The sequence below is a fragment of the Aedes aegypti genome, chromosome 2 (genome assembly GCF_002204515.2).
Source record: "Aedes aegypti strain LVP_AGWG chromosome 2, AaegL5.0 Primary Assembly, whole genome shotgun sequence".
NCBI classification, from domain to species: domain Eukaryota; kingdom Metazoa; phylum Arthropoda; class Insecta; order Diptera; family Culicidae; genus Aedes; species Aedes aegypti.
This window is the reverse complement of record NC_035108.1, coordinates 169,717,864-169,738,558: the sequence shown is the minus strand read 5'-3', so window position 1 is coordinate 169,738,558 and position 20,695 is coordinate 169,717,864. Positions and strand designations below refer to the sequence as shown.

At 38.3% G+C, this 20,695-nt stretch overlaps 1 protein-coding gene across 2 annotated transcripts; it reads right to left on the bottom strand.

Moving 5' to 3' along the window:
- Nucleotides 1–4,013: 4,013 nt before the first annotated feature.
- LOC5572201 (tRNA (guanine(37)-N1)-methyltransferase) lies at nt 4,014–16,114 on the bottom strand. Of its 2 annotated transcripts, none has more exons than XR_002500154.1 (3): nt 14,746–16,114; nt 14,525–14,680; nt 4,014–4,281 (listed from the first exon to the last, which is right to left on the bottom strand). XR_002500154.1 is itself a non-coding variant. In XM_021843104.1 (3 exons), exons 1-3 carry the CDS (start codon nt 16,094–16,096, stop codon nt 4,105–4,107), a joined length of 1,677 nt encoding a protein of 558 aa, XP_021698796.1. In that variant the 5' UTR covers nt 16,097–16,114; the 3' UTR covers nt 4,014–4,104. The 2 variants fall into 2 exon arrangements, 1 of the variants encoding a protein (XP_021698796.1); XM_021843104.1 differs by having other exon boundaries at nt 14,525–14,668; nt 14,741–16,114.
- Nucleotides 16,115–20,695: the final 4,581 nt, after the last annotated feature.

Sequence of the window (20,695 nt, the reverse complement as noted above, 5' to 3'; positions counted from 1 at the left end):
AAGCAATGTTGGGAAATTCCGATAGCAGTAGTGTCCCCCAGGTTTGGAGCTGTTTTAGATGGATTTTATCATGAACTGCTATCCCCCCGATCTTATCAGAGCCTTAATATTATACCAGTGGTTCTCAAGGTACAACACTTTGCGGGCCAAATCTAGATTTTTCACCAGAGCTTCGGACCGCATGGGAAAATTTAAACAGGTTTTGTAAAAGTGCTGGCTCAGATAAACTCAAATAAAGTGCTTTGATTTCAAATATACAACATCAATGTTGCATGGTTCAATAAATATGACAAAAAATTAACTTAAAAACTTTCGTAGTGCAATGAAAAACAAAACTAAACTTAATTTCAAATTTTTTATTAGTTATAATTTTGTCAAAATACATATGAAATTTATATGTTTTTTTTCAGAAAATTATCAGCCAAATTCAGCTGCACCAAATGTTACTTATAACTGAACAACGGACAAGCATGATCAAATGGCATGGCCGAAAATCATTCCTGACGAAAGTTTTTATGACTGTGTGATGAAGCGGGAATCGACCCCATATCCATGACACGATGCGCTTTGTTGCCTGACGACACTAACCGCACGGCCACGAAGACCGCCCACCAAATAATTTGTTCTAAAAATTTAAGTACAATATACAGGTTTAGATTTCTGATCGTTTTCAAAATTTATCAAAATTTATGGAAATATTTCAAATTTTTGACTGTCAGTCAGCCATCAATCACGTTTGCCAATTATTCGTCAAAACTTCTAATGGAGTAATCAATCCCAAAAGATTTGCGAAATGCAAATTCCTTGTAATGTTTAATATACGTTAGTCACCAGTTTTTCTGATAGTTCGTGAAAAATTTATGTAGAGATAAAGCACTTATTTTCGACCTACAAACATTTTGTGCCAATTTTCGGATTTTCATACCAAGTAGGCTAAAATCGTATGAATGGGTCGAAAATTAGTGGTGGTCGAAAATTGACGCTTTTCCCCTACTACTTGTAGAATGCCTTTTTTCTGAGATGAAAAGTCAAAACATATTCATTAAATCCTGTTTATTCAGTAAAAAGATATATATTTTAATAAAACGGGCTTATTTCGAATTTATGGTGAGAATAAAATAAATGTAAATATGTCAATATGCATTGAATGATGCATTCATTTTGAAGAATTGAAAACTCTTGGGACGGGAATTGATCTCTTCGCAATGGTTTTCGGACGCTGAAGTAGAAACCAGTTCTCCAGTATTGTGCTCGATAGATTTCATTTTTATTTTGCAGCGTTTGGTGGGGCATTGAGAGCTCAAGTCAGTCCAAAGCCGGGGCAGGGATAGGTAATGGCCGTAGTAGTATGGAGAAAGGAGAAATAACGAACGATATTTTCGGCAATCGACCTGGCAACGAAATAAGGACTATGATTGGAAACTCGGTACCTGGAATGTCGGGACGTTAAATGAACCCGGACGAGTGAGCCGTTTGGCTCGTGAAATGCAGAAGGTTGGAGTGAGCGTGGCTGCTATTCAGGAAGTAAGATGGCCTAGAACTGGAGAACGTTAATTCAGGGCGGTGGATCCCGTCGCCAACACAGCTTTCAAATACAACATCTACCATAGTGGCAGCGATAAGGCAGAGCATGGTGTCGGATTCGTAGTGATCGGGAAGCAGATGAAGCGTGTTATGAGGTGGAAACCGATTAATGAACGAAGCTGCGTATTGAGGATACGGGGCAAATTCTTCAACTACAGTCTGATCAACATCTATGCGCCGACAAACGATAAACCCGACGACACGAAGGATGCGTTTTATGATTGTCTCGACAAGACCTACGGAGAGTGCCCAAAACATGAGGTAAAAGTTGTTATCGGGGATGCCAACGCTCAGGTCGGAAGAGAGGATGTTTTCCGCCCAATAATTGGTACGGAGAGCCTTCACTCCGCCACCAATGACAACGGCCTAAGGCTAATAACTTTGGCTGCAGCTAGAGGGATGGCCATCAGCAGCACCTACTTTGCACGTAGGCGACAATCTCAACAATCTGTGGGAGTCTATCCACGGTGTGATGAGCACAGCAGCGCGAGAGGTGATAGGTACTGCTCAGAGACGACCCAGAAACGGTTGGTTTGATGAGGTGTGCCAGAATGTGACGGATGAGAAGAATGTTGCCAGAAGCCGGATGTTAGTGTCTGGTACTCGGCAGAATAGAGAGCGGTACAAGGAAGCTAGAGCAGCCGAGAAACGAATCCACCGCAGAAAGAAAAGGCAGTATGAAGAAGACATCATTACTGAGGCGCAAAACAGCATCGAACAAAACGATGTGCGGAGATTTTACGAAACTGTCAATGGCGTACGGAGAAAAACTGCGCCGTCTCCCGTTATGTGCAATGACCGCGAAGGTAACTTGCTGACAGACAAAATCTTGGTGGCTGCCAGGTGAAAAGAACACTTCGAGCAATTGTTGAATGGAGAAAACACGAGCGTGTCTGAGAACAGATTGATCATCGGCAACGATGAACAAGCTGTGGAGCCCCCGACGCTAGATAAGGTTAGAAGAGCGATTAAGGAGTTGAAAAACTGTAAGGCTGCTGGAAAAGACGAGCTCCCGGCCGAACTTTTCAAGCACGGTAGTGAGCAGCTGTACGAAATACTGCACCGTACTCTGTTAAGGATAGAAGAATTGCCTGCTAGCTGGCTGAAGGGCCTCATCTGCCCTCTGTATAAGAAGGGCCACAGATTGGAGATTGGCCATGAATCCTGGACGTTAGAAGAAGTCGATCGGAAAGCGTTTGGAGTTTTTGAGCGTAAAGTGTTGCGAACAATACTCGGCGGTAAACAAGAAAATGGCATCTGGCGGCGTCGCATGAATCATGAGATGTACCAAGTATATAAAGAAGTGGATATTATCAAGCTCATAAAACACGACAGGCTGCGTTGGGCTGGTCACGCGGTACGAATGCCGGAAGAACGACAAGCAAAAATAATATTCAGTAGAGAACCCGGACGAGGCCGTCGGCTTCGTGGTAGGCCGCGCACACGTTGGCTTTTTGCAGTTGAAGAGGACTTAAGGGCACTTATCGTTCAGGGCGACTGGAAGCGATTGGCTCAGGACCGAGCCCAGTGGAGAAGAATTATCCATTCGGCGTAGATTCAACGTAGCGGATTGTAGCCCATCAAGTATAAAGTAAGTAAGGATGGAAGGAAGATATGGGAGGATGGTTTTTCAAACTTTTTTTAAATTTTGAATTGCCCTAATGTTAATGTGGGAATGCATTCTTTCTCTGAAGCAAGTGGCCAGTAGGGACGCAGTTACATTATACTGTGTGCCCGGTGGTAAATATTAAGAGGAATGAAAACACCGACAATTTAGCAAGACAAGGTGCAGCTATACACAGAAAAAAATCCGTTCTCGCATCCGTGAACAGCAGACGTGAACTTGTCAATAAGCAAAAATACACCGTGAACTAGATCACGTTTATGCGTAAACATGATGGTAGTTCATGGTGTATTTTTGACAGTTCGCGTTTTCCAGAACTCTTTTTAGAGAGTGTACGAGCTTTGTCGGCCCTGGACCGTTATTTGATATTTCTGAGTGCATTATTAGGATGAAACTAAAAGCTTGGGAGATGTTTATGATAGAATCCAATTTAAATGCCACAGATACATAGGTACAATCAAGCAAGAAGATCTTAGAAACTTAGCCTGGTCCACACAAAATTTTGTAACCAAACGGTTCTGGGTCGTTTGGCATAACGCCATATGCCATAAAGTACATTTAACATAACTGGGCTTTATGACAAATAGCCCACTCCTAAAACACACTCTGTCTAAATGGAAACGTTATGCTTAAAAAAAAGGTATAATTTCTCTTTCGTTCCTAACGTTAGGACTTGGGAAATTAATTATTTGTATACATTGTAGTACAACAAATCTATTCCGGCTAGAGCGATCTAGAGAAAAATACTAAAGCAATAATCTACTGGGAAATGCTGTCATCTTTGACCAATCCAAAGAAAAAAAAATCCAAGTCACACGTAGTTTAAACAATCCATACAATAATGCAAAATAGGTACAGTATAGGAAAAATCTGGTACTTATCGGATAGTTCTGCTACTACATCTGCATCTTATCCAGCCCCGCTTCAACCTGTTTTGTGTTGGCTTGATTTTTATTTTTCTTAGAAGCAGGTTTTGCAGGCAAGGGTTTCTTTTCCGGCTTTTTGGCCACAATGTGAGCGTGAAGATCCTGGAACTTCTTGTCTGCTTTTTCGCGTTTATCCTGTACATTGATCTGGAATCGATTTTTTTTCGTTTGATAAACGTGGATAGGTACAACCACCGCCGAAATATAGTGGCCACTTGCCCACAATCACGCAAATTGGCAAAAATTGTATGTCAAAACGGGATTTTTTTTCGTTCAAATGTTTGTTCTTCGTATGCAACATGAGAACTTTGTGTGATACAGAGCAAAAAAGTTTTTGATTTCGCATATTATTTTGAACTTCACAAAAACGAAACACCCAAATGAAGTGTGTCAAAATTAAGTGCCCATTGACGTTTCCATCACTAAGCAGTGTTTGTATCTGATTTGCTCAAATTTTTTTTTATCACAAAAATGTTGTTGTCAGGGCTTTTAAGACGTGTTGAAGCAATTTGTGATAGTTCTAGATTATTATTTGTTATTACCTGTTCAGTTGGTCTGTTTAGGGCTTATTTTTTTCGTTTTTTTCATTAGTATCATTCCAAACATTACATTCATTTATTATATATAGGTTTTCTGTGTTGGGCAACACTATCATCCTAATTTGTTAAAACTAAATTAAGCATTTATTAACATTTTGTTAACAACATATTACATTTCATTTGCCGTAGCAGTTCAGAATTTTTACAGGAGAGTTGATTTCACCTGCTTATAAGAGATAAAAAACGCTTTCAGTTTATTTAACCTAACTTAAACTGCTGGTGCTACAACAGCTAGTCCATATTGGGACAGCATACAACATGGCTGGCCTGAAAATTTGTTTGAAGATCAAAAGCTTGTTCTTAAGACAAAGTTTCGATTTTCTGTTAATAAGTGAATACAGACATTTTACATATTGAATGAAAAAAAAAAGAAGATACTGTGTAACTAACAATGCAGGCTGAACCAGAAGCAAGAAAACTGGGTGAGAACGTTCCTTTTAATTCTTTGTGGGTTATTATATTATATTGCCATCATATATCTAAATAATGGGGTGGGATGAATTGTACAAATCAAATTTTTATTTCATTCCAGAGAGCGAGTAAATGCGCTTAAGCCATGGCTTTAGAGTCAGGACATACGGAAGAAAAACCTGTGTCCCATCCCAGGAAAAGGAGACCGGACGACAACGATTTTACTTAGAGTAAGGTGGGGCAAAAGTTCGACCTTAGTGGTATAATCAAAGTTTCCAGGAAAACAATAGCAGTTAAAACAAAACAAATGCCATACAGTGAACCTTCAACATATTGGCTATAATTTTGCTGAACAAACTTGTGTCAAAATATTTACCCATTTTTAGTTATAACAGTTTAAAAATTAATTGTCTTATTCGAACTTTTGCCCCACCGGTGGGGCAAGAGTTCGAATCTAGTGTGGGGCAAAAGTTCGCTGGCTAAAACACAAAATATCGATTCTTGAATGACAGGCATACTTTACACCAGCCGTAAACTTAAGTTTGACGAAAAATACACATTAAATTTTCACCAAAAAATTGCCCAAAATCGGGTTAATTGTAATATACTCAAAAATAGCAGTTTTTCGCAAAACTAAGTGGAAATGTAAAATTTAGGTGACAGTTTTCACACGATCAGACAAATTTAACTAAATTTAAAGATAATATGTGGATTTCAGACAATTTGCAATTTTTTCCGTGATTTAATACATGGGTCGAACTTTTGCCCCGCTGATTCGAACTTTTGCCCCACTATGGGCCAAAAATTGTTTACAAGCATTTATGCAAAAACTAATACACCTCAAAGCAACCTTATGATAGACCTAGAAACACCCTTACATAAAATATTGAAAAAGATGTTATCTTCAATTGGTTCCATGCTACGAAAGTTTGACCAAAAATTACAATATTCACGTTGAAAAACAACAAATAGCCATAACTTTTCCAAATCTCAATCGATTTTTATGATATTTGGATTGAAAGTCTCTTACTTGAATAGCATTCGAAACACCATGACATTCATAAGATTTGTTTTGAATTGAGCTAGAAATATTAAAAAGAAACTCTTACCCCACTCGAACTTTTGCCCCACTTTACTCTATCCCTTCAAATGAAACGGTTGGTACGGTTGTCCCCGTTTCTTCCTTTGTAAAATTGAAAAAAAAATGCGTCTATCATGTTATTCATACGTGAATAATCTGATAGCCGTGAGCTTTTCAATTATCTTCAAACCCAAAGTCTGCACTTGCACAGTGGGCCTGGCCATTTTAATATTTGTATCATATTTTTGATGTGCTGTAAATATTAATGCTGACAAGAAAATATCTGAAGAAATTTCGTTATTTCCAGGATGCTTTTCAATATTGGCTTGCAAGCACTTAGATTAGATTAGATTAGAATACAGATTAGATTAGAATACAGACATTTTACATATTTGTGATTTTTGAGTTATTTTTTTATCTAGCATGAGCCCTAGATGCTTAACTTCATCTGACCAATTTATAAGAACCCCTCTCATTGTGACAACATGTCTACTTGAAGGTTTCAAATAAAGAGCTTTTAGTTTAGGTGGGAATATTATTAGTTGAGTTTTGGAAGCATTAGGAGAAATCTTCCCTTTTTGGAACGTATCAAATTTGTTACACGTAAAAGTTAGTGAGTCGCCCAATGTCCATGTCGGAATTCGAACTGTTCATTGGCAAAAATTGAATTTTCATTTATGTGGATCATCATTATGACCTTTTCAAAAAGTTTACTGATGGAGGAAAGCAAACTGATTGGACGATAGCTAGAAGCTTCTGCAGCATTTTTGACTGGTTTTAAAATTGGTACAACTTTAGCTTTTTTTTCCATTTGCCAGGAAAATGTGCCAACTGCAAACATTTGTTGAATATATCAACTAAGAATGATAAGCTACTTTCTGGAAGTTTCTTGATGAGGATGTGAAAATTCCATCATCGCCAGGGGCTTTCATATTTTTTAATAATAGTTCTCACTTCTTCCAAATCAGTCTCCCAGGAATTTTCGAAAACCTTCTCTTGATTGAAAATGCTTTCGAAGTCCTGAGTAACTTGGTTTTCTATTGGACTGGTAAGTACTGAATTAACAACAGGTAATTAATTACAGTTTAAAAGATTTTACTACTTTTACTCTCGGGAATTAGACATTTTTAATATGATGTGTGATAAGTGTGATTCTACTATGGTATTTCTAAATGATCGGATAATGAAGATAATTTGCAAGAAAAGCGTGTCTTCTCGATGACACTCGAATTGGTCGTCGTGAGTTCGATTCTGAAGAGCAAAAGCTTAAAGCGCAATTTTCACTGGTGTGTCTAGAGCAATACTTCTTGCTAGGTGTCTGGGACCTATGATCTTTATTTATTGGTGTTATATTTGTTTGTAAGGGGCTTGGAATGTCCAATCTACGCAAAAAAAAATCGAGAAACTACGGAATTGTACTCATCTTAGTCATTCAAATCCAACGTTCCAGAAGTATTTAGGTTATTCTTTGAAACAAAACGGTTTCAACCAATTTTATTGACTAATATAGTCAGTATGATCGGTTGAAATATATCGTGAAACAGCACAATTGAACAGGTTTTGATTAACAACACCTTAAAACTATTACAAGGCTGGTATCGACTAAGCGTCTTAAAAATATGAACTTTACAGATTTATTATCTAAGAAAGGAGACCAGACTGCAACAATTATAACAAACCAAAACCAAAATTCATAGATTCGCATATAAAACTAAAACATTGCCCAAAATGTGTTTAGATTTTAGACAACGAAAAATTTTATTTACATCGAAAAGAAAAATTTGGATATTAGAGGGTTAAGATTCTTCACATGGTTTCGACAAAACAACTAGGTATTAGAATATCGTCATTCGTCATGCTTTAAGTGACGAGTGACGAAAACGCATATTTTTGCGTCATACAATAATTTATCGCGCTTCTCCGACAGAGTCCGTAACAAGGCAGAAATGTCTTAGTGACGAAGAGCATATTGAAGTGTAGGAATTTGTCAATGTTACAATTCTTCTGTTGCACGACGAAAAGTTTCGTCATTTGGTCGGAGAAGTGGTGTTGCATATATATGAAGGTCACACGACTCGTTGCTACTGTTGAAGAAAGTGCAATGACGATGACTAATGTCAGGCCTGGTTAAGAACATCTTCTAGAATTCAATCCATTCAATCAGTATTTTCTGGAGTGATTTCTAGGATTTCTACACCTTCTCAATTGTCGTTCAAGATTTATTTAAGATTTCAATCTGAAATATCTCGGAGAATATCTTACGGGATTATTCCTGGAATTCTTCCAGCATTTCTTGGTGAAGTTCCTCGTCTTAAAAATAATCCAGTCATTTGTTCAAAGGTAGACACCTTTGAAAAAATGACTGGATTTTTTTTAGGAAAATGTCAAAGAAATTTTTAAGATAACATTGAAGATTTTTTTTTAATTTAAGAGGCATTTCAGAAAGAAATTCTTAAGAAACATGAAACTCTTGACTCTTATGGAAATTTTGAAGAAGACGAAGTTTCTGAAGAAAGGCAGGAATCATCCTTGAATGAAATACTGGAGAAATTCCTAAATGAATTTCAGGAGGAATCCGAGGAAGACCGAATTTATTTCGAAATTCCTGGTAGAGTACTGTTTATATTTCCACAAATCTCGCATAACTTGTTATCTCGTCCTAAACGCCGTTGGTAACCCAGTGTGTAGCTTGTTGCTACCGATCAAACGAATGAATTTACATGTTATTAAACAATGGTACGATGAAGAGAAAAACCTCATCTATCTCCCAGTGGTGTTAGTTTTCATCCTGGACCATTCATTTGCTTAGAAACAAGGAGATACACACTCGGTTATCAATGGCTTTTAGGACAAGATCGCAAGTTATGCGAGAAAAAATCCCTGGAGGAATTTTTGGAGCGATGCCTGGGTGCAAATGTGGATGAGTTCTTGTAGGGATCAATGTGAAATTGCCTGGAAGGAAACTGAAAAAAATGGTGTAGCTCCTAGAAATTCTTGTAGACCTGCCTCAAAATAAATTTCTATAAAAACTGGATCTTTTTGGGTGAACTTATATTGGAATCTTAGGAAGATCTCATATAGTAACAACGGAGGAAATCGATGGAGGAATTGATAAAAAAATACCTGAAAGAAATCTTGAGATAGTCTTTCTTAATATATTCACAGTAATCCTTGTGGAAATTACTGGAAGAATTCCTTGAAACATCGCTGGGAGAACTGATGAAAAGAAAATTTCTGGAGAGATCTCTGAATGTATGCCAGAAGAAATCTCAAAATGAATCAGTAGCAGAATTCCTGCAGTTTGCCTACGAGGAAACTGCAAATACATTTTTGAAGAACTTGAAATAGACAAGTAATATTCTCTGAATTTTACTCTGCTACCCTTAACTGCATATTTGTAACATTCGACAAGAGTAGGCATTGAGTAAATGGAATACCAAGTTTGTATTTCATGGCAGTATGAGAGGAAACTAAAATTTCTAAAAATTACAAATAACTTAAAAGTTTGATTGAAGTTAGTTGAGGCTGAAATTTTATACAACTCATATCACACACTGGGTGAATAATTGTAATTGTAATTGTAATTGCTCAATCCACACCCTGGCAGACAATTATCCGCCAATCTAGACACGGGCTGGGTGAGGACCTACCAAGCCTCCCCCGTTAACATGTCCTATACCGTTTAGCACACCGGGTTCTTCCACAAGCAGGCGCCGGAATTAAAGCGGTCCCACAAGTTTCAGATACATTAAATAGATATAGTCCCTCTGCCACTAAACCGAATAGCGCCCTCCACCTCATCACCAGCACTGCCCATCCCGCACACCAAACAAAATGTCGGAAGTGGCGTGCCGTGTAGCACATCAGATGTTCTACAGAGCACACCACCTCCGACACCATGCTCAACGTACAGCAAAGACAGCGCTAATAAAAGCGGAATGCGCCACTCGATTCAGTACCAGAGGGACTATAAATGTAACGAAGAGGAAATGAAAAGATAGTAGAAATGGTTTGGCTGTTGGATTGCTGGAACGAGAAGAAAGAAATAAAGTTATTACGTTAAAACGTGATTTTTATAGTTGAATAAATGTATCGCTAGTTTCTCATCTGTTTCTTTTCCGTATCGTAGTTCCGTCGATTCTATCCACCTCGAGTTTTGTCGACTCCGCTAGGGCAATGAGAACCGTGATGAAATGAAAAATATAAAAATATAAAAATATGAGCATTAGTGTTTGTCTATTATTTAATGTGGTTCTCATTTGCTTTCAAATACCTAAGTAACATGTGAACTCTGCCTCTATTAGAAAATTCTAATAAATCATAATTTATTCTGCTCCACTTTCCCTAACACAAAGTATTCCTATTTAATAAGACAAGTGCAAAAGCACAAATAAAAGTGTGAGACCGCATCGAATCATGTTGATGCCCTCAGAGCAGTGCTGTTAAATGTCAAAATTTTGGAAAAATTAAAATGCTTATAGCACCTTTGCGTTCGAAATATTGCATAAGCAAATACTGGCAACCGATAGTAATTCGGAAAAGGTCACCGGGAAAAACATTTTCCGATGACTTTTTCCACTAGGAGCGATGATATTAGCAATATTCAAATGTCAAAGTCACGTGAAATTCATGACATTTAACAGCCCAGCCTCAGAGCACTCATTCTTCGATTTGCGAAATATGAGTCCGCTGAAAACACCGACCCGACTCGACGCAATCGCGCACCTCTACCGGCACCTCCGCACATGTGAAAACTTCTGCGATAATCCTGTGGTGTGAAAGAAATGCGCAATATTATTTTGATTTCAATCCTAACTTCATGACCCGTAGGCTCTACGCGTATGATTGTTCATTATTTAGGCTAAATATACCTGTTTATACCTGTACATCAGAAAAAAAACGAAAAACGACTACGAATATCTTGCAGCGTAAAGTTTAAGTGATCAAATATTCATCCTCTCTTCGACCCTGCACTATAATAACCTCCTAATATAACGCCGAGCTAAAGATTCTTTCTAGCGTTACACAATCTGAACAAGAAACCATTTTCAAATACTTCCCATAATTTATGCGAAGCAAAACAGATTCCACTTTCTACGTAATGTAACCCAGCATAAACAGCTGCCCAACTCTCCAGACCAACGCCCTCCAAGATCCAAGGTGCTGCTGCCTTACGTTCAAAACTTCTTTCATCAAAGTCTGTCTATCAATTCCGAACTCTATTGCATACTACAATACCAATCAGACCCTATTCCTGACAAGACACAGAGTCACAACCCCAATGTGATGGATTTACCCACAACTTTGTCATAACCCCTCTTACGTTTCGCTATCCTCGGAAGTCACCCATAGTGATGCTTGGCAAAAAATATCAGTATTCAATCCACAAATCCCAGATTACACCACATTACGTTGGTCCGTTTGGCGTCGCCGGTGGATACCTGTTCTGACATTCTTTTCTTTCAAACCCCATTTCAAGCCTGTCCCCCCACTTTATCAATAAGAATGTTGACGAATCACGATAATCTGGAGATCGTGACCAGAACGGAGGTAGGATTTATCACTAGGGACCAACCACCACCTCATATCACACACTGGGTGAATAGTCAGAAAATAATTCTGACGGAAATTTCCTTGCTATTACATTATGAGGCTCATGTATAATCTCAATGTGACAGTTATGCGGTTACAATTATCAATGCGACAAAACAACTTGGTATTTTTTCGAATTTTCTAGAACAATCTCACAGATTTCAATAAGTTGATCAAAAGTATTAATCATTTGATGACTCTCCCCGGTATTAACTCGAAATTGTCAAAAATGTCGAATGTGACAAATATGCAGTTATGGACAGTCTGGGACTTTTAAAACCGCACCAGAAGCAAAATAAGCAAAGAATGTCACTTTAGAGACCATTTCACTTTAATTAGAGACCTTCCGTTAAAAATAGATACATTTTAGAGATTTCCATTAAAATAGAGACCTGCCACTAGCTCATCTATCACAAATCGCTATACAACGTTTCCCAAAAGCCTTGGATAGCTAAAACAACATGCTTGTAATTAAAAGGGGACAAATAAGATTGAAATTACTACAGTATCTGACATATAAAATGCACCAAAGCCGTTTTCCCATATAAAATGGTCAATTTCAAAGAGCTACAGTATTGGACAAAACATTTGCAACTTTTTCGATTTTCCATACAAAATGACCAACTTTGGTAAGCTAGATCTCAGTTGTTTATGGACCGATTTGAATGAAATTTTCACAGAACATCAGATATAACTTGAATTTTAACATATATTTTTGTATAATTTTTCCAATCACGAGTTTATAAGTTATAACGGTTTAACTAAAGTGTAATTTTCGACGAAAAATTCAAAACAATTTATCTCAAAATCTAATAGCTCCACTCACAAATTGTCTTCAGCAAACTTGTTCATCTCGTTAACAGCTACAACTTTGCTGAAGATACCATGAAGCTATTCCTTCAAAATGTTTAGTTATGTCATTTACAAAAAATCGTCAAAAAATTCACTTTAGTCAAACCGTTACTGCTTTTTACCTTGTGATTGGAAAAATCACTCAAAAATATATGTTAAAATTCAAGTTATGTCTGATGTTCTGCCAGCATTTCATTCAAATCGGTCCATAAATAGCTGAGATATAGCTTACCAAAGTTGGTCATTTTGTATGGAAAAACGAAAAAGTTGCAAATGTTTTGTCCAATACTGTATATCTCCGCCATTTCTCAACCGATTCTATTCATTTTTTATGGGACGAACTACAAATTTCCTTAATTTTTGAGAACTCGTGAAAGTTGTGCGGAGACTATTGATTCAAAAGTTACAGATAGGTTGAATTTTGACATTAAAAATGCACCAAGACACAAAGTGATGTATACGAAAAACTATGCGTCGTAGCATCTTGGTGTCTTCAGCGCATTTGTTCATTGCGTGATAAGGACCAAATGCGCTGAGGACACTGAAAGGATACGACGCATAGTTTGTCTGATACATTACCTTTCGTCTTGGTGCATTTTTTATGTCAAAATTCAGCCTAGGGGCGGTCCATTAATTACGTACGACAATTTTGCCGGTTTTTATATCCCCCCTCCCCCCATGATAAGATTTTTTGTATGAAAATTAAAAATAATTTGTATAGTGCGTAAGAAATTTCAACCCCCCCCCCCTCCCCCATAACACCTTACGTAATTAATGGACCACCCCCTATCTGTAACTTTTAAACCAATAGTTTTCACACAACTCTTTTAATAGTTATCAAAAATTGAGGTAATTTGTAGATCGTCACAGAAAAAATGAGACAAATCGGTTGAGAAACGGCGGAGATATAGCTCTCTGAAATTGACCATTTTGTATGAGAAAACAGCTTTGGTGCATTTGATATGTCCGACACTGTACTGCCCGTAACTGCATATTTGTAACATTCGACAAAAGTAGGCATTGAGTAAATGGGATACCAAGTTTGCATTTTACTGCAGTATGGCAGGAAACTAAAATTTCAAAAAATCATTAAGTATTCAAAAGAGCTTATTTGAGGCTGAAATTTTGTACAACTCATATCGCATATTGGTTGAATAGTCATAAAATAATTCTGATAGAAATTTCGTTGCTACTAAATTATGAGGCTCATGTATAATCTCAATGTGACTGTTATGCGGTTACAATTGCCAATGTGACAAAACAACTTGGTATTTTTTTCGAATTTTCTAGAACAAACTCACAGATTTTAGAAAGTTGATCGAAAGTATTTATCATTTGATGACTCTCCATGGTATTAACTCCAATTTGTCAAAAATGTCGAATGCGACTGTTATGCAGTTATGGGCAGTGTAGTGATACATTTTTGATACATTTTATTTGGGTGCATTTTGTTTCGTCTTTGTAAAAATTCAAATTTGGTTCAAAAGTTTAAAAAAATGTTTTGCTCTGTATCACAAAGATTATATGTTAAGAGGAAAATAACCATCATCGTTTTACAAATTTTCAAAACCAGTTTTATTGCTCAAAATTTGAGCAACTTACAAGAAATTCTATCATTGCATTTCACATGCTATCTGGATTGCGATGATAGATTTTAATGAGGATGTCTTTAAATTTGAACGAAAAAACTGGTTTTCTTTTTCTGATGATTGCTGATGATTGAATGATGGATTCTTGAGCCTTAACTATGAAGTACACACATTTTAACGCAAATGATTTTCGCCAATCTGCGGATGGACATCGTATTTTGGTGGTTACTGTGTATATCACAAGGAAAGAAAATATGGAAAATTACCTTCTTCAGCTTCGATGTCACCTCTTTCGCTTTCTTGACGTTGCCTTTCTTCGACTGATTGACGGCGAAGACATTCTTAACTTTTTTGGCCGTCTGTTTCTGTTGGTTCCGATTTTTGATGTTCCTTTTGCCCATCGTAGCAATCTTCCGCAGGACCTACGATGGTAGAAAGAAGAGAAGAGTATTATTAGATATCTTCGCTGTTTTCAGAGCAACGTTACATTTTCGTTTAGCATCTTGATGACTAGTCTCCGATGTCGGTCGTTTAAGCTGGATATCATTGTGGCACAAAATTTGCCTGGTTAGGTAGAAGCTAACTCGCATCATGTCCTTATTGGGAGCCACATTCCTCACAAAGGCAATTTCCTTTAAATTGTTCCCTAGTGGAATGCCCATGTTTTTCTCGACCAAGCCTCGGGCAAGAAGTTTGTTATCTTCTACACCCTTTGCGAAACAGTAGACATGTACTAATGGGAAGTGCTTGAGTTCGATTTGTTCATCTTTAAGCAAGCCAACGTAGTTTTCCAAATGCTCCACAGCTAATGCTGGAAGATTCATTGTAATGTGAATAGTTCCTGTAAACGTATCGTCTTGGTTTTTGGAAATTATGAACTGCTTGATTTCTTCTTTGATGAAATCGATCCCGTTTTTATTGAAACATGTGATTCGTCCCTGTACTTTATTTTTAGCGCAATTATGCACCAAGGCTTTGTACGAATCGGGGTTGAGATCGTTGGCCAGAACGGAATAACCCTTTTTCGCTGCGGGTATACTAAAGGGGCCTACACCAGCGTAAACGTCGAGTAGAACATCCCCCTTCTTCAGCATTTCGACCACTCGTCCATGCTCCGTTGAAAGTCTTGAGTTCCAATACACTTTGGAGAAGTCGAACTCAAAAATGCATCCATTTTCCTTCAACGATACCTGGTAATCTTCCTCTCCGCAGAGCAGTTCCATTTGGAAGTTCCGGTAAGTATTATCTATCGTTACCAGCTTGTTGACTACGGCTCTACAACCAACAACCTTGTCCTTAATAACCGTCCCAATTAGATTCTTGTACGGCAACAAATGTTCCTTTAAGTTCAAGTGGACTATATGCCCCACCTTGGAGAACGCCGATAGAGCTTCTTTGTCCTCCGGCAGAACTGCCTTCAATATTTCATCGTAACGCCAATTATCGTACCCCAACTTCATCTCCTCCCAAACAAGATTCTCTTCGGTCAATCCCTTGTCCTCCAGGCCAATTTCCTTCAGATCTTCCCAGGTCTTCACCGCTGAAGGATGCAGCGTTATTTTGTATTCTCCGGACACTACCGGTTTGAAACATTCCATCTTTAGTAGCAGTTTTTTCACCGAGGAACATATCTGCTGGAAGTTTAGCTGGCGGGGGACAATCAGCCGGGGAGCACTAATTCTTTTGTCGAAGGCACCCTTGTCCAGTACGGTCATTCCGCGAACAGTCGGCGGGGGAATCAACTCCGGACAAGACATGTTCCGAAAGTAATGTCGCGCGCGAAAAGTTTGCAAATGCGGCGTTTTTGTCGTCAGGTTTAAAAATCTGCGGAATAACATTCACAAAGCGGGAACTTTGTTTACCTGGTTTGACTAAATAACAGTGATTACGAGTTTTTCACGATACAATATGGTATTATATCAATTCTTCTTATAAATTAGAGAACTTTTACTAATTTAGTTTATTCAACTAACTGAAATTGTGGATACAAACACGCTAGCCAACGCACGTTGTTTTTGTTTATAATGCAGAACGAAAGCTGTCAGCAGCTGAGCTACACGGTTAAGTATGTTTATCGAACGATTTCCGTGATATACTCAATTATTACCCAAAAACAAACGGTAGAAAGGGGATGATACAAAAATTATGTCACACTAAATTTGACTCTCAGAGTTCGGTATATTGCGGCGCTTATATTAAATCCACATCCAGCGGCGGCGGTAACGCGCAGAAGATATGCGCGCAATTCAAACGCAACGTCAAAATTCAAGTAGGCTTGGATTTTTTCGTCCTTCGAGGACACAAATGTTTCAAATTTGCTAAATCTAAAACATTTGGTGATTTTCATTATCACTGCGACGGTATATCGACATTTTCAGATAATCGCATTACGTGGATTTATCTTGCAGAGCACAATATTATGGATCCAAGAGAAATAAGGACAAACATTTATTTTTAAATATATTTTTATTCAATCTCCAAGCGTCGCGACTAATCTTTGAATAGTGCGCTGTGTTCATAAACATCGTAAGAATGCAGCGCCACACATGTCATTATGACAGTTATGTCGGGAACGAGTCATACGTCGCGTGTCCCACACGCGCGTTCTGATTTGGTGGGCGCGCGACAATAACATGCTCTAGAGCCAATTGGGTCCTAAAATGTTTAATGAATTCTTGTTTTTATTTAATAATACGAAACAGCATGTTATTGCAACTACTTTAGCAAGTTTTCCAGCTCAAATAACGGCTATAACATTTTTAAACTTCAATTTTAAAAATCGTTTCGAATATGAACCTTGACACTTGTGATCTTGTTTGACATTCACTTTTTCGACAAAAATGCCACAGGGCATATAGTTTGAACACTGGGGTTGTTCCTATCTGACATTTCGGAAGGGACACGGAAAACAAAATATACCCAACATTTGAGTTTAAACCAAAAGATGTGACAAAATCATAAAAAAATGTTTGTTGTACTTAAACCAATGAAAATCAATTAAAAATTGAGTAAACATGTGTTTCTGCCCTAAACTCAAGCGTTTGGTACTAAAATTGAGACAGGGCTTTAGGACCCTATTGCCCATTGTACGGTGACGTCATCAGAAAATCGCTCTCTTTCCCTCCTCCGGGAAATCTGAAAACAATGGTGCCAGTTCCTGTCAAACTTTTGTTTGTCACCATTGTTTTCAAGTTTCGTTGAAGAGCAAAAGAGAGAGAATTTCACCGTGAAATGCCTAATGTTATGGACTTTAAAAAAAATCCTCGCATATTTTTGTACTCTCACTCGAATCGCTTGAGGATATGTGTTGAAAATTTTGAGTTTAGTTTTTACTCCTTATATTATTTGTATAGATGTAAAGGACTACCAAATTTTGTTTCAGTTTTTCATGTTATAAACCTCAGTATAAAATAACAGAAAAACGAAAGTTGAATTCTGGCTCAAGATCTTGAAGCACTGGCAGCTTTGTTATCTTTCAAATTTCAGTAAATCCTTCTCACCCACCAATCTGAGAGTGAGAGGCGCTTCAGACGATCTTTCTCTTTTACTCTCAAATCGCAATGAAGGTGTACATATAGCTGACAATAGTGTTTGTACTGGTAGGAGGGTGTGTAAATGTGTATGTGGTAATTTTGGATGAACATCGAGACTCACTCTTTGCTTTCTTTTTTCTTCGAGTTTGGTGAGTATGTACTAGGTCTGGGTTTCATGCTGGCTGACACTGTGTGTGAGGTACGGGAGAATTCTTATCCACTGTGTTATACGGTACATACGCTTAGCGTCGATAGCGCAATAGATGTGTAAGTATCTTACGACTCCCGAGGGTTTCTTTGACTTTTTGCGCAGTTTTGAGTTGTGGTAGATCTACACATCAACAATGTGTAGATCTATCGTAGCGCGGAATCGCGTGGCATGTGACACTTTCAACTCCGGTAGGAGTTTTCGGGCGTCGTTTGAGACGTGCACGTCTGGTGCGTAGCCGAAGTTTAGCGTACGACATGTGCACAGCACGTTGTGCAATGCGTTGAGAACACTCGTGCGGTATGTGTTAGACGCGTGCGTTCAAGAGAATATGCTTACCAGCGGGGGGGCAGAGCTACGCGTAGAACGCCACCGCGCAGTTCATTTAGTGTGCACAATCGGGTTCCGTATTTCATGACTTAGCGGTTTTTTTTCTTCTCGATATTTAAATTTGATCGCATTCGTCCTCTTTTTTGGCCCATTTTATTTTTTGTTTTGCTTCTTGTGTTTTTTTTTATTATCAGATGACCCTGGTGGGATCGGTTCTGCTGCTGATTATCAATTATCAGATAGTCTGTCCAGAACCGTTGCGCAGAAAAATGATAGACACCGTAAACATAATAATCCATGTGTTAAATAAAAATATTTTTCTCGTGATACATCAACATTTCCTTCCCCAATCCCAAGTTACGGTAAAGATGGGCGTGGCCGGGAATAGCAATACTCATGGTTTTGATTTTCTTGTTCATAACTGGATCAAGGTTCACTCCCTAGCCTTGTTCCTGAAAGTAGTCTGAATGAGATTATCAAAAAACACACATGGATATAGCTAGTATCCAATCTACGAAGTATACCGTAACTACGCTAACGCTTAGAAAAACGGCAAAATCGCCTAATCTTTGCATCGCAGAGGAGTTTCTATCAACTGCATCTCTAGACTGAATCGCATTGAGCTTTTGCGAGCATTCAGAGGCGTACCCCACTTGGACCGAGTGAATTCAGTTTACCGGTGGAAGTCTATCCTCTTTATGCTTATCAACCCCCTCTCAATATCTGGTTACGCTTTTTGTATTGTGATTTTCCTTGGCCACTGGAGTCAAAGGTCGGTTTAGCTTCTTATTTAAACCGTCGTTTTCCATTACACCTTACCAAAATCACCCTTGGTTCACATCAATCATCACATTTTTCTTACCTTGCCCCCAAAACAATGCCATTGCATCGAAAAAGAAAGAAAAGCCGGAGAAAAGTAAAAGAGTGAATAAAAGAACACGTGGTTGTTTTGTCAGTTTTGACATATTTTAGAGTGAAGTCAGCTGTGAAGGCAAAACGCGACTTTTTTACGACTGTTCGGGCACGATCGTTTCGAACTGTCGTGTTCGATAAGGAAATCCACCCACAATATTGATCTGAAAAAAAAACTGACGACACCGCCTACTGTCAAAATTTCATTCATAAAATAAGCGATCAGCTGTTCAAAAACGTCTTGTAAAATGGACTATCCAGCCTTTTACGAACGCTAATGGCCACCAAAATCAAACTCGCTTTCTGACAGGGATCAAATGGTTTGACATTTGGCTTGGGTCGTCTGACAGCTAATCTATAAATTTGATGATCGACCTTATCGATTTGCTGTCAAACAACACAAGCCATATGTCAAATCGCCTGATCCCTAGCAGAAAGCATGCTTACTTGTGACAGCCATTGGTGCTCGTAGAATGCTGGATTCCCTCCATAAGGCAATCCATGAGACAGCTGCGATCAGCTGTTTTTTTCGTTTACCATGTGCTTTTGACGTTTCGCGATCGGAGTGACTTTCGATTACTAAAGAAAATGTAAAGCTCCGATAACACTCGCATGATTTGTTTACTCTTTCATTTCGGTTGCATTCACACTTTTAGCTGTCAGTCCTATCACGAAAAGTCCTCATGGATAGCCTTGTTCCCTCCTTCAATAAGCCATTTTATGAGACGTTTCGAATCATATGGTTTCCGTTTGTTTACCAGCTTTGAAAGTTTCTGGCGGGCCGATTTATTTACGTTTCTTCTAGCGCTACATTTGGAAGGAGCATATTCAATAATGGCGCTGGTGGCAATGCAACAAAGTTTTTAATGTTCGCATGTGAAATTTAAATCAGTAGGCAGGGAAGATATTTTTCATCTACGTTACCTGTAATACATGTAAACCGGGCAGAAACATGCGCTGAAAGAGACGGGGAAGTCATCGGCAACAAAAATGTGACCAGCGCCATTCAGATATCATGCTAGTTTTTTCAACAACAACAATGAGGGGCCCGCCAGAAAACGTCATTCGAACGTCTCGTAAAATGACTTATAAATGGATCCATTCCCTCAGAAGTGACGTAATTTATGCATGATCCCTAGCATGCATATGTACACGCAAACGCTTCAAAACAAACGGATCGAATTGCATACACGGAGAAAATAGTAAGGGGACCTGGGGTAAAATGTACACTCTGAGAAAAATTTAAACTAAACAGTTTAAATGTCACACTAAATCACTATCCACCTGGTTGGGTCTAGGCCTCGTTTAGCATCCGACCTAGACCTAGAGCCTAGTATAACTCTAAGCTACCGAGTTCTTGTATAAGAAAGCAGTATAATCACGTAGTTTAGCTCACATGTAATTCTAGGTTCTAGGTAAATAATTTGTTTTTAATTTTCAATAATTTAAAGACA